This window comes from Rhodnius prolixus, unplaced genomic scaffold (assembly GCF_049639745.1).
Source record: "Rhodnius prolixus isolate KJV_2025 unplaced genomic scaffold, Rpr scaffold_12, whole genome shotgun sequence".
In the NCBI taxonomy this organism is placed as follows: Eukaryota; Metazoa; Arthropoda; class Insecta; order Hemiptera; family Reduviidae; genus Rhodnius; species Rhodnius prolixus.
In genome coordinates this window covers 10,744,494-10,757,661 of record NW_027411635.1, presented here as the reverse complement: position 1 = coordinate 10,757,661, position 13,168 = coordinate 10,744,494, and the positions used below count along the sequence as shown (strand labels likewise).

The 13,168-nt window shown below is 34.0% G+C and overlaps 1 protein-coding gene across 3 annotated transcripts in view; it reads right to left on the bottom strand.

Moving 5' to 3' along the window:
- Positions 1 to 11,146, bottom strand: part of stol (voltage-dependent calcium channel subunit stolid) — a 49,997-nt gene extending 38,851 nt beyond the window's left edge. The window contains exons 1-12 of one of the 3 annotated variants that reach the window (XM_074143323.1): positions 10,320 to 11,146; positions 8,998 to 9,079; positions 8,812 to 8,922; positions 8,509 to 8,710; positions 5,371 to 5,502; positions 4,722 to 4,993; positions 3,683 to 3,793; positions 3,168 to 3,383; positions 2,978 to 3,091; positions 1,823 to 1,909; positions 1,657 to 1,737; positions 304 to 378 (exon numbers count right to left, since the gene is read on the bottom strand). In XM_074143323.1, the coding sequence (XP_073999424.1) occupies positions 304 to 378; positions 1,657 to 1,737; positions 1,823 to 1,909; positions 2,978 to 3,091; positions 3,168 to 3,383; positions 3,683 to 3,793; positions 4,722 to 4,993; positions 5,371 to 5,502; positions 8,509 to 8,710; positions 8,812 to 8,922; positions 8,998 to 9,079; positions 10,320 to 10,405 (1,569 nt within the window). In that variant the 5' untranslated portion in view covers positions 10,406 to 11,146. The remainder of the gene's footprint in view (positions 1 to 303; positions 379 to 1,656; positions 1,738 to 1,822; positions 1,910 to 2,977; positions 3,092 to 3,167; positions 3,384 to 3,682; positions 3,794 to 4,721; positions 4,994 to 5,370; positions 5,503 to 8,508; positions 8,711 to 8,811; positions 8,923 to 8,997; positions 9,080 to 10,319) is intronic. The other 2 variants (XM_074143321.1, XM_074143322.1) reach the window with 2 other exon arrangements.
- Between the last annotated feature and the right edge of the window lie 2,022 nt (positions 11,147 to 13,168).

Sequence of the window (13,168 nt, the reverse complement as noted above, 5' to 3'; positions counted from 1 at the left end):
AAGACGCAGTAATGACGAATTGTAGAGGTTTTGCCAGCGAATAAATGGATTGATATGTTTGAAATGATTTCTGTGATTAAGTTGAAGGTTTATACATATATGTTTGTTTAAATATGTTTTAAGTTTAAGCAAATGCATAAATTGTTCAAGATAAATATATCCCAAGTGGACTTACAGATTTAATTTAATTTAATAAACAAATATTACAGTGTTTTTTAATATGAATGACATAACTAAACTTCAAATCTATAGAGTTCCACCCTCCTTTAAAATAGTTAACAAAAGAAAGAACTTCAGACTTACCAAAGGCCTTAAATCCGGATGAAAAAGGATCTGTCCGTTGTTGTTCACAATAAATGCATATCCATTTACACCGAGCTGGAAAAAAGAGACAAAAATAAAATACAATAAATTTTGCTACACCATGAAGTAATGTAGACCACTCCTTTTTTTTAGTCAAGGGATTCATTAGATATTTTATTGCATGCTCCAATACGTGCATCAGCTTTTTATAAAATTGCGTGTAAATAAAGACGCGATAACTCCAATACAGTTACTATTACTTATGTGCACCACTGATGTGATACCATCTATCCACGGTCTAGACTCCAGGGTGCGAGCGAAAAAAGAATTTAATAATCATCGAATGAAAGCGCAATGTCGGAATAGATAAAGGATTAAAAGTTAGGTTTTCAATAAGAAGCGTTTGGTACAATTTTGTGTGAGCAATACTAGGTTTTAAAGGGTAATCATTTGTTATTGTTTGCTTAATGTAAATTAAAGAAAAGTTTAGGTGTTTTCCATTTTTCAAAACAAGAGTTTGTTTACTTTTACTACTTTACATGCTGCAGAAAAAAAGGCCATTATTTTCTATAACCAGCGGTCTTTGCCTGCAAAATTATCTAAAAATTCCGTTTTCATTCGCTTTGAAATTGTATTTTTTTTTTGTTTGCCAAGTAAAAAGTGGGCAAATGAATGAATGGTATTCAGAGGGCGTTATATCTGAGCTGTAAGCTCGGTTAGTGAGAAAATAGAATTCAGAGATAACATGACCAACAACTAGCCCCAAATAAATACTAGTACTAATACTTCGACCACTAACGCATGCGTCACATTGAGAAACCTTTCTAATCAAAGCAGTAGAATGGTTGACCTGATCTAATTTGTTCTTTTTGTTCGGATTTATGACATAAATACATTTTTTCAAAGCCTCTAATAATTTATTAAATGTAAGTTTGTGTCGTTATAAGCTTTTTTTAAGTTCAAACTGTTATTTTTAAATCGCATAGATTTTTTTCCCCAGTTTATTTAGGGAGCTTTGAGAATGAAAATTTGATTAAGAACCGTCGCTCTAAAATAGCAGCACTCGGCCAGCTTATTAATAAAGCTCTAAATGTAGACCATGTGGATTTCTTAGTTCATTGTATTAAGATGAATTGGGTGACAAAAACAAGCACATTGCTTCGAATGGGTAATGATAACCTGGATTTATTGAGATCCATTCATCTCATAAGTTGAGAGAATTAAACAACCTAAAAAAGGGTGTTTATTCTAGCTCGCAGTGTTTCTCTGGCTAAGTTATATCTAAGGTTCTCACTCTAAAGTATTTACGACTGCGCTAGGTAATATTCAAGGAATCTAGGTTAGAAGTCTCACCTTGTGAGGAGGCACTAATTTCTTGATCTGCTGTATAGGAATGTCAGTTCCTACAACGCCCAACAGATTTGCAGTTCTAACCTAAAACAAAACAAATGAGCAATAATAAAATTAGGAACCCTTTGAAGTTATACATGATTTTGTAACTGTGAAGAAATGTGCATACCGAGGTATTTCTGCGATCGAATACAGGCGTAGACACGGTGGTCATCAGCTTGCCGAATTGGATATCCTCCACTGACAAGGTATCTGTCTGTAATGCAGAATACAGTAGTGTTAGTAAATTCATAGGCAATTTGGTAGAAATAAAAAAATTATGTTAGTGTCTGACGCATTATTAAAAGCCGCTTGCTTTTAGAACGCATAAAAGAAACGACAGAAGGATAAAGCTCCGAACAGAATTACGCTCCTGTAAACGTTAATGCTTCAATAAAAATGTATTATCAAACTGGAGTTTTGCATTTGGTAAAAATTATGTACTTGTTCATAGCTCTCTTGTAACGGAGTTATTTGCGCTGAAGTTTCTACTAGGATCAGTGTCAACGTTGCTAAAAATACAAAACTTAACTGAAATAGGAAAAGTTTACAAAAAAAAAAATCGAACGTTGTCAACTCATGCCGCAAAGAACTGGAGGTCCTGGCACAATAGCACAAGACTAAGTTGGGATCACTACCTAAAGGTATAGAAAGGTAACGAGGAGGCCAACAGCCTTGCTAAGGATGGGATCTTATGGATACCTCAAGGCCTGAACGTTTTTGCGGTATTTCGTATAAATGTGCGCGTGGCGTCTTTAAAATTTACTTATTACACCAATAGGACAGGAGTACTATAATTTCCATATTTTCGCAGAGATTACACAATAGGGCAAGAGATACAGCAATTATGAAGGAAATGTAAAGCTCTCTAATTTATCACCTTATATCTCTTTCAAAAATGCAGCTAGAAATCTGCTATTGTGCATAATTGAAGAGGTAAACGAGTACTATAATTGTCCATATTTCAGTAGAGATTACACCTATAGGCAATAGATATAGCAATTCGAAATATGAAGGAAATGTATTGCTCCAAAATTTTATCACCTTATATCTGCACATTTGTAAAAGTAAATGAATATTATAAATGTTCTTATTTTCGGAAAGTTTTATTTAATTGGTTATTTAGTTTTCGACCTTTGTTATTATCGAACATCTTAGGCAAGAGGGCTTACAAGTGAAAAAGTCAGTAAGATTCACTTCAATGATGTAGGGTCGCTGAACATCATACAAGAAAATTAGTTCCGTGTGATGTACAAACCAAACTGATGTATGAACTTTAACATACCTGACCACCAGCGTACACCGGAGTCCAGTGGATAGGATGATCGTTCTGGTACATTACCATTGGTCTTGACAAGACTCTCAGATAATTTAACACCTTCTCATCAACATTCTCAGCCTAAAACGTTGAAAATTCAATAATAGACTTGTGATTTACTCATGACGGTGTGGTTTTATTTAAGAACATTTCTTACCTTATCCACGTATTCGTAATATCCTTTGTTAGAGCAGGCAATCCAGTAGAGCTCCGTGGCGCCCGACTTGTCCTTGCCCACCAGGTAGGTGAAGACTCGAACGGGCATGTGTGGCCAGTTGTACTCTTTGAAAAGGTGCCTATAGTCGCCTTTGGGCCCCGTGGAGATCAGCATTAAAGCTTGGTTACACTGACAGCCCTGGCTCGTCCGGTTGTACTGAACATTGACAAGAAGTGAAAAAAACGTGGTTATGGAAAACCCGTGGAGTTTTTCTGTTGTTTTAAACTTACAAATCTCATTAAAGGAGAAAAATTCTCATGTGTTTACATTGGGTTCATCTATTGATTTTTTTGACAGATATTTTGAAAAATTATTTTATCATTAATCAGTTGATGAGGAAAACTACATTGTGAAACACTCGGAGTCCAAAAAAGTAGTGTAATGGTCCACTCAGTTGGAATGAATTCAAAATAAAATCCTTTAAGTTATACTACTATTTGAAAAAGTCTGCTTACCCTGTGCAATATTTCGAAGCCGGTTACCAGAGCAGCGGAGAAGTTTGCACCTTGCTCCATCTGGATGTTGTCCAAGCCGTGGATGATCTCTCTTTTGTTCAACTCGTTCGCCTGAAATTATTGTAGTAAAATTGTTTGAGGACCAATCAAAGAGCAGTAGTGATCTAAACTAGTTTAGGGTGTGTGCTTCTGAGACATGTAGCGAGGAAAACTTACAAGACAGTTTAGGGTTCCTGCTGCGACTTTGGTGGCCGGCACTTTGAAAAAAATATCTAATCTGAGATGAGAAAAAATTGAACAGAGATTTAATAATCCGCTTATCTGACGCAAACCAGCCAGCCAATTGCCACTTCGAAATGGGTACAAGAAATTTCTAGGAGACTGAAGAAATATTCTAAGAAGATGATCTGGGTGCCAGGATTTGGTTCAATTGTTAGAAGATACAAAGATAGAAGATATGAAGTTTAAGATATAAGTTATTGTTTGATAAGTTAGTGAACCTTACATGGCTCAAGTCCGGGAATAGATTTCAGCCCTAGATTGTGTTTGTTGTTTTTTTAGAAGTAACTATATGGGCGTTTCGGATCATAAGCCTTGCTCCCTCCCCGCGAATGAATAATAAGACGGCAATCGAAAACTACTAAATTGACTCAATTTTCCCTCAGGATTATTTGCAGAAAGGATGGTCTGGGTTCTATTTAGAGACCTAGAGATCTCCTGAAATAATGGATCACCTCCAGGACTAAGATACGAGTAGTTCTCGTTGTATCCCTGATGAGTTCAGCAACTTAGCTTAAAAAAAATAATAACTTTCTATAACATTAACGAATAACAAGAATGCTCTGGTTTAGCTTTTAAGTGTTTTAGAAATCATGGGATAGCTTTCTACAGTGTCTACCAACTACCAACAGTTATTTGAGGCTGGCACAGCTACAAATCCTTCCTTCTCCCCCCAAAAAACTTCTATGAAGTACTTTCTCCAGGAAGCCTCACATTTAAAAAAAACCTAATAGAAAACTCATCAAAAAGTACTGCTTACTTGCACTAATAAATCCTTAAAGCATGGTATTAACTCCTTGGTGACATCAGAGAAGGTGAAAACGTTGACAAAATCATTGTCTCCAAGAGTGCTTAGCAATGATTTCACGACCACTTTAGCCAACTCCATCGCAGAGTTGTCCATAGAAAAGGAAGTTTCCACCATAATGACTACATCTTTAGGCGACGTTGAGGCACCCACATACCAGTCAGTCATACGAAAATCGTGCAAATCTTTGGATTTTGTTGATTCTTCTAATGGCCATGACATTGCTAGAAAACAGAAAGTACAGAGAACATTCAATGTTTGGTTTGATCATTAGAAGAGTAGGTTTGTGCCTTAGACTGTAAAGGTCCTGACAGAGCTAATAGTGAGATATTGCTGAATCTTTCAGGGACCTCTGTCACACTCCTTTACTCAGGTGAAAAAGTAATATGGTATAATTGTGTTTGACCCACCATTACATCATCTAAGTGCAACCCTCCCGCCATTGTTAATTTCTATCCAATCAATAAAAATCAATATTGATATTTCTAAAAATCAATAAAATACGAAAATGAATACAAAAATTACATAAATAAATACATAAAAAATACACTAATTCCATGTGAAATTCAGTACACAATTTTATTGAGTGGAAACCGCATACCTGGAAATCTCCTTAAAAATCCTGTGGTACTTCCAAAATACTGCCAGCTGAGTGCTGGGTCCACTTCATAATTGTTGACGAACACTGGATCCAGATGTTCCGACCAACGTAGTGCATTTCCAACTTGTGGATCTATGAAAAAAAAAAAAAAAAAAAAAAATGCATTTTCATCTGGACTAAATTGTAGTAATCAAATAGTATTTGAAATTATAGGTACTGAGAGAATCAGGTTGAACTGGTCAACTGAAGTACATAGTTCCACACCTCGTTTGTGACAAGAATGTTCTCATTCAAGCCATGATCCGAATTTCAACCGTTATCTAAGCAATTTTTTAGACATAACTTTTTACTACGGTCTTAATAACTAAAGAGTTAAAGCAAATTGAATGTTTTTTTATGGAAAATTTTTTTAAATTATTTAAACGCTTATTATTAAAACGGTTGGTTTCATTGTAGAGATTAGAATTAAACCAAGACCAAATTTGATTTAACTTCATCTCTCATAATCTCCGTTCTTAATAAGTGTTATTGTATAAAACTTTATTAAGTGTTATTTCTCAGAGTATTCTTTAATTATTGTGCTTTAAATACAAGTGCTTTTTGTAAAGTGCCATATATTGGCTGAAGCCAAAGTATCATATTATCTTTAATCATGATGCAAACGTGAAGTCAAAGAAATGAAGTGGACGTGTAATTAAGATTAATTTTTTAAACGATTGTTTTTTTTTTAATTCTTTAGTTAATTTTTTCTTCACATTTGCACAAGAAAATCCAATAGGATCAAGAGTTACTGATTATGTTATAATTCAGTTAATTGTTAGTAGAGTGCAGCACTCTACAGAGCAGCAATTTCTTTTTAAACACACATGGACCATTTCTTTTTCTTCTTGATTATTAATTGACAGTTTAGGTTTGCTGTTATTTAATATTATTTATAATAATTATTTAACTTACAAATTTACAATTTTGGTATACGAGAAAATATAACTAATCTCTGACCAACTTTACACCTCTTTTACTTTATATTGGTCAAAAGGTTGAACTTGTTGCAAACCCTTGAAACGGAAGAACAAAGAACTCATTTCTGTACATGAAGCACATCAATTGGAGCATATTTTACGAAAATTGACGTTTTGGTTTAAATATTTCGTACCATGAATTATTTCATTTGTTTCAATTAAACCTAAAATGTTACGTTCTCTTTCAATAATATTTCAATATGACTTGCGGCAAATACAATTACAAAAAAAATTCATGAAATCCTGAACTCTGTGCATATTTCACCTTAGAATTAAAAATATTAGTTTACACAACTATTAAGCTTATGCATCTAATATATTTTTCTAAAGCTTGAATCCGTCTGAGATCCCACAATTCCATTTGATTCCACACCACCGATAGCTATCTTTGCAGGCAAAACTTTCCGAAATCAGGGTTTTTACTTTCTTCGTATCTTTCGGGAAGTGAAAAGGTTACAATATATGAATTGCATAGTGGGTAAGGTCTAAATTCAAATCTTCCATTACTTTTATAGGATGGTTTATAGGATGTGCCATCTTGCATTGTTTCGCTAAAGAACTACTCTTTTTCCACTGACTAAGTAAAGATAACTGTCAGCCAAAAGAGTGTATGCGCTCTAGCTGAGTAGAGTAGAGTTATCATATTCACAGCAACCAGGCTAAAATCAATGTCGCTCTCGTAGTTCGCCATCACACGCTCAACACCACGTTTTTCTTCAATCAGTCGGATCACATGTACTGGTTGGTTGGCTGTCAAATCCATTGTTTTTGTTCGTTTGGAATATTTAAAATAAATCCATATTTCAGAATTAAAAATTCGTTTGATGAAAAAAGTAAATCACTTGGATTTTGTACTACGATTTTAATGGCTGCAGTCTCTAATTTCGGAAATCGCGGTTGTGCCGCTTAGCCTTTTAAAATAAAGTAAAATCCCAAATTGCCCGAGTTTCTAGATTCATTTATTTATTTTTTTGTGTGGCTTTGTTTTAGCATTAACCAATACTGTATTCTACATTGTATACGATCATTTTTTATATATTATTATCATTTAAATATTGATATTGAAGATGTTCGCTTAGCGACGAATCCAGAATTTCTGTTGGGAATCTTCTAGTACTAAGATATTTGCTGTACGAGGACAACGAGCAACCACGGTCAATATTATTGCATTGTCCTTAACTAATGACATTAAAGTGAAGTAAGTAATTAATACTACAGAATGGAAACTTAATTATTGTCATATTATTAATAAGTTTGATCGTATGGTATACACATACCTAAAATAAATAGGGAACCAAACATTTACCTTACTAATGAAGCAATTAAAAGAGTAAATAAATATTTGTTATCATAAATATTCAGCATAAAATTGTTCGTGTTATCTTTGTATTGACCGTTGGGGTGATGTGCAAATTCTAATAAAATTTCTTACTAAGTGTTAAGCCTTCAAAGAAGATTAGATTCAAAAATAAAAAGCTTTATTCTTTCTGCTGGAATATATTTCTGTATTTTTTTTTTCATGTTATTTAAGGCGCGTTAACAGAGTTAATTGGCGCCCGGAGTGTTTTTATAATGCCCTGTCCATCACCGGACAAATAGCTGTAAGAAGCTTCTTGGATGAGAAAAGATGGCCAGCAGCTGGATTCGAACCCGTGACCTCCGTGTTGGAAGTTATATTTCTGTATTAAAAGTATAATTGTCATGTTATGATAATGAAATTCAAGTAAATGCTATCTAACTGACAGTTTCAATACAAATATAATTTAACTGACGTATTAGTGAAGGTTTGGCCAGTGTTACAATACACGCAATATTTGGCGGGGACCAAGAAAAACAATATTCTTCAAGAAAGATCATTGGCTCGGCGATTTGAACAAGTTTGGTGCCTTTGTTGAGCAACTGGTTTGTGGTATTATGAAACATAGGACTAGTAGTATGTTCTACTTTTTTAATGCAATTTAATTTTATCACCAAGATGTAATAGAAAAAAGTTTCCAGTGGAAGGGGGGCGATCACACCCTTCAGCCTTTCTTACCAGTGCGTAAGTACGAAGGACATTTAGAGAAAAAAACCGCTTAAATTTTTGCTACATCTTAACTATCAAAACACACATACTTACCCGCTTCAACAACAGTGTTTGGCAAAATAACAGAGCTGTGCGTTGTGTTAACTGGTCGTTGGTCGAAATGACGATTTAATTCTAAACTGATACCATTCTGTCCTCGTAGCGATCGGCTATTTACAAACTTGATTGGACTGTTGTTTGTGTCCGAGTCCAGTCGGTGCGACAATGCTGCCTGTTCTGCAGAATCTATGATCCTCTGCAAGAAGAAAGAAAAAGGATTTGAATTGTTTTTTTGTTTCACTGCATTGGTCCTACAATGGGAGTTTAGTTTACAAGAGAATCCAAGCTCAACTTTACCATAATCGAATTCATTTTAATATCCATCATATTCTTTACTTCAGATGCCATGTCTCGGATCAAGATCAAGCCGTCCTTCTTTACAACTCGAGCTTCATGCACTTGATATTTCTGCAAAACCAAGCTATTAAAATTTATAAAAGTCCAAATGACACAAGCAAAAACCACACAAAAATAAATACATACCCTTTGGATTTCATTCATTTTAGTAAATTCTTTGCCAAATGCCCACAAATCTATGCCAAACTTTAAGGCCCAATTTTTTACTCTACACAAAATAATACAAACACATTATATTAATTTAACTTAGATCGTGGTGTCTTATACAATTTCAAATTCTTTGGGCTAATTTTACTAGAACTAACGCTGACAAAAAGTATAGCCATCAGTGAATGTAAAAGTAGGCAGACTAGTAAAATTAGGACTTATTTGTGAATGAACATTTGCCACTGTTTGACTATGTCTTAAAACTAGATGATCTCGTTCAAGGAACTGATCCTGGTTGAACTGTAGCTACCAGAGAAATGTAAAATTTAGTATCCTAGTCAAACAAGAAATAGTTGCGATTGAACTGTGCCAATAAAGGGCTATAAAATTAGAGAGCCTGGTTAAAATATGTTTATTTCGACCCAATTTTTACCACTAGTGAACTATTATTAAAAAAAAAAGTGATCTATGAACTAACTTCCTGGTCGCCACTAGTGGAATATAAAATAAGTAGACGAGTCAAATTGGGATAAAACTAGTGACTACAGTAGGCTAGTTAATTAACTGCGGTCTGCATTAGATTAAAATATCGGATTAGATGAGTAGTCTAACTACGAATAACCACAGTTACTGATTGCCTGTGATGGAATTCATTTTAGACAAGTTAAGTGCCCGTGTTCTATCATAAACTATAAAATCAAATATACGTAGTCTACTCGAGCAAGGAGTAATTGTACACAAATGTGTCACTGCTTGGATTTTATTTAAAGTTACGGAGGCTAATTAAGTATCTGCGGTCTTTAATGGATTTTAGTGTCATACCAGGCGGAACTGAGTCACTAGATGGTGATATTAAAAGGTATGGAGTGTAGTCTAATAGCTATGGTCTGTAATGGATTATAGTGTCACACAAGGCAAAACTGTGTCACTAGGATGTATTTTTAAATAACTTTGTATCTGCAATGTTCTGTAGTGCCATATCAAGTGGGCAGTCCAACTGGAACTAATTGCGGCTGAACTTTGTCACTGACCGGATGTTATCTAAATGTATGGAGGCTACTAAAATATAAGTATTTTTTTTATTAATGCCAAACTTATTGGGCAGGAGCCACAATAGGCTAATTGTGGTAGTCTAGAAGTCTATGATTTAAACCAATGTAGGCACTTTAATGAAAGTGAACTGTAATGGATGCCATATTAGGTAACCTAGTTAGTCTCAATGTGGGGGCTTATCTCTGGCCTGAACTATGGTTGACTTGGTAGAGTATGATTTGCTTACTTTATAATAAATGCTAACTCACTCATTGTGCGGAATCTCTTCGTCCTGTTGTATTGACTTTGGTAAAGATATAATTGTCAGCAGAGTTGCTAAATAACAGAAACGCATCCTTTGCTTCTGTAATAATTTGGGGTTGTAATATTTTGCTTTTGGAAATGTTCTATGGTTTCCAAAATAACTTTTTCTAAAGTGGGAGCGACACTTTAATTCTTTGGTTAACCACCTTAAACAACACTTAATTTTTTTAAAAACAGAATATTTTGACTATACACGTTTTTTTTTAATTATGGATTTAAGAAGCACTTTCACACAATTTTTTAACCCCCCCAGGTCTAATTTTTTGGAAAAAGTTTACGTTGAGCACTGAGAAATCTTCATGTTTTTTTTCCTTAAATTATTGTGGTTTTCTACTCACTGCACTCTAAAAATTTGTTTTATACTGTTTGTTACATTTGAAAAAAATTGGGTGGTCACAAAATTTTATTGGGGGGAAGGTTTTTTGATCAAAACTAAAATTTCAAATTTTGAAAATAATACATAATGTTAAAATAAAATTGAATTAAAAACTCGCCTAGTTTAACATCTTTGAAAACATTTAAAAACTCACTACTGTAATTGAATTTTATTTTTACTAAAACGAGGACTTTCACTAGAAGTCTGTATATTATATATAAAAACCTATTTAATAGAGAAAAAATAGTTACTAAAAATAAATAAATTACTAAGCAAATAAATAAAAAATTGATTATAATGTTCTTTCTATAACTTTTGAAACTTAAAAGAGTCCGGCTACTAATTTTTGGAGTTAAACTTATTAAATACTATTTGTGACCATACAAAAAGCTTTGGCTAAAGCGCAATCTCAAAACACACTGGACTGCCCTGTATATTGATTTTGTTAAAAAGTGTCCAACTTGGGGGCGCAATGTTCACCGCCTCTCACTAACACAAGCAACGAGAAAAACAGCGCGGCCCCCTGAGAAAAATTATAAAGCAATTCTCGATAGCGGTAAATAAATCAGCAACTGTAAACTTAAACCAGTAAACCAGAGCTGGATGAAATTTTTTTTAAGGATTGTTCTGAGAGAGTTTAGCTTAAAACAGCGATTTTGTTCAAATCAGAAACAAAATATTTTCATTTACTGAGAGAAATCAGAAAATATTAGACTCGGCTGAAAGAAAGATACAAAACTCTGTGTTTAATTTCATTTCTTTTGAAGAAAGACAGCATCCTTAACTATACTGTCAACATAAGTTAGAAATTAAACATTAGAAAAAATAGTCACAACCTCTTTTATATAGAATTAAAAAGCCCAAGTTGGGGCTCTTCATGAACCGCTGATGCTTTTCCGTAATTTGCTGCAACGAAGAGATAGCAAAGAAACAAAACATGCCATAATTAAGAACAATACTACTGAAAACAAAATCATAAGGGATTAAAAGAGCTGGTATGTCAGTTACTAACTGTACCTCTTAAAAAGTAATCTGCCGACCAATTATACATATATTCTTCAGAATCAGTTTTAACTTTTTTAGTAGTTCAATGGTTAGAAATGGATCGTTTAGATGACAACAACTAATGTTAGACCAGATGGTTTTTCAAATTAGAGCTACTTTTTGTTCAATGTGAGGGAGCGCGTTATTCGAGAAAAGTACTGGGGCAAACCGTGAGGGATATGACTAGGACTGTAAGTTAAGACATAAGTGCAAAGCCCTCCTCATCGAAGTTACAAAGCACGCGGCTTCACTGTTACGGACAGGTAAGCAGAATGTCAGAAAAAAAGGATCAGGAATGCTTGTTTATGATGCGAAAGTTGAAACGAGAAGGCGCCAATGCCGTCCTCGAATGACATGAATGACTTGAAAGAAAAAAAGGACTTTGGGGAAGGCTTGCTGGTTAGGGTTGGACTGGAGTAGTAAAGCGAGATTAGTTAGGGATCATGATGAGTTGTAAAGAAACTCTGCAAGATTTTTACGGTGCCTAGGCGGTAGATGAGAAAAAGATAAGAGAGAAAATCAGAAAACATTTAAAAGTAGAAAATTTTCACGATACAATGGAAAAGAAAAACAAGTTCGTTTCGGTGGTTGGGTCAAATCGATAGATTCAATCGCTGACATTAAAAAAAAAAAAAATTTAAATTAATTTGGAGTTATTGTACATCAAACAACCTAATTTTCAACCAATTCGGCTAAATACTAAATAATATTTTATTCAATTAAAGTACCAACACGAACATTTTTAAGCGCCGGGTTTTTTTTGTTAAAGTTATTTTCTTCTGTTAAATATTGTTTGTTCTTTCTATTTTCGTGCTAAAATATATATGTACATCAATAAAGTAATAATAATAATGTTTGCTATCCGTCTCTATTAACTAATAAAGACAACCATTTTGAAAACTATTGTTGGATCTGCACTAATCAACATATCTTTTAGTCTAGAGTTGTGTAATCGCCAACTAAATTTCCAACCGACTATCAATCTCACCTGTTTTGACGAGCTATGTTGAATTTGGGCAAAACAATCTTTTAAGCGCTTTGAATATAGCTCTAATTATCTCACATAAACCAATGGAACACGTTTTGTATTGTATACCAGAGTAGAGTGATTAACTCCAAAATCTTTAGTTTGAGAGGGGGTCCGATGATGAAAAATTCCAAGCAGAGTTTTCCTCTAAGCTAATATAAATGTATTCAAACACAAGTCTATTATAAGGCACTATATACTTACAGAATACAACACTCTGCCTTATGCTTGTTACAAACCTCTAAATAAAAACAAAATCTAATTGGGGAATTTTTTTACTGCAAGATTCGCTACACTGTTAGAAAATCAGTTACCAGCTACCATCTTTAGCTATATATATATATGTA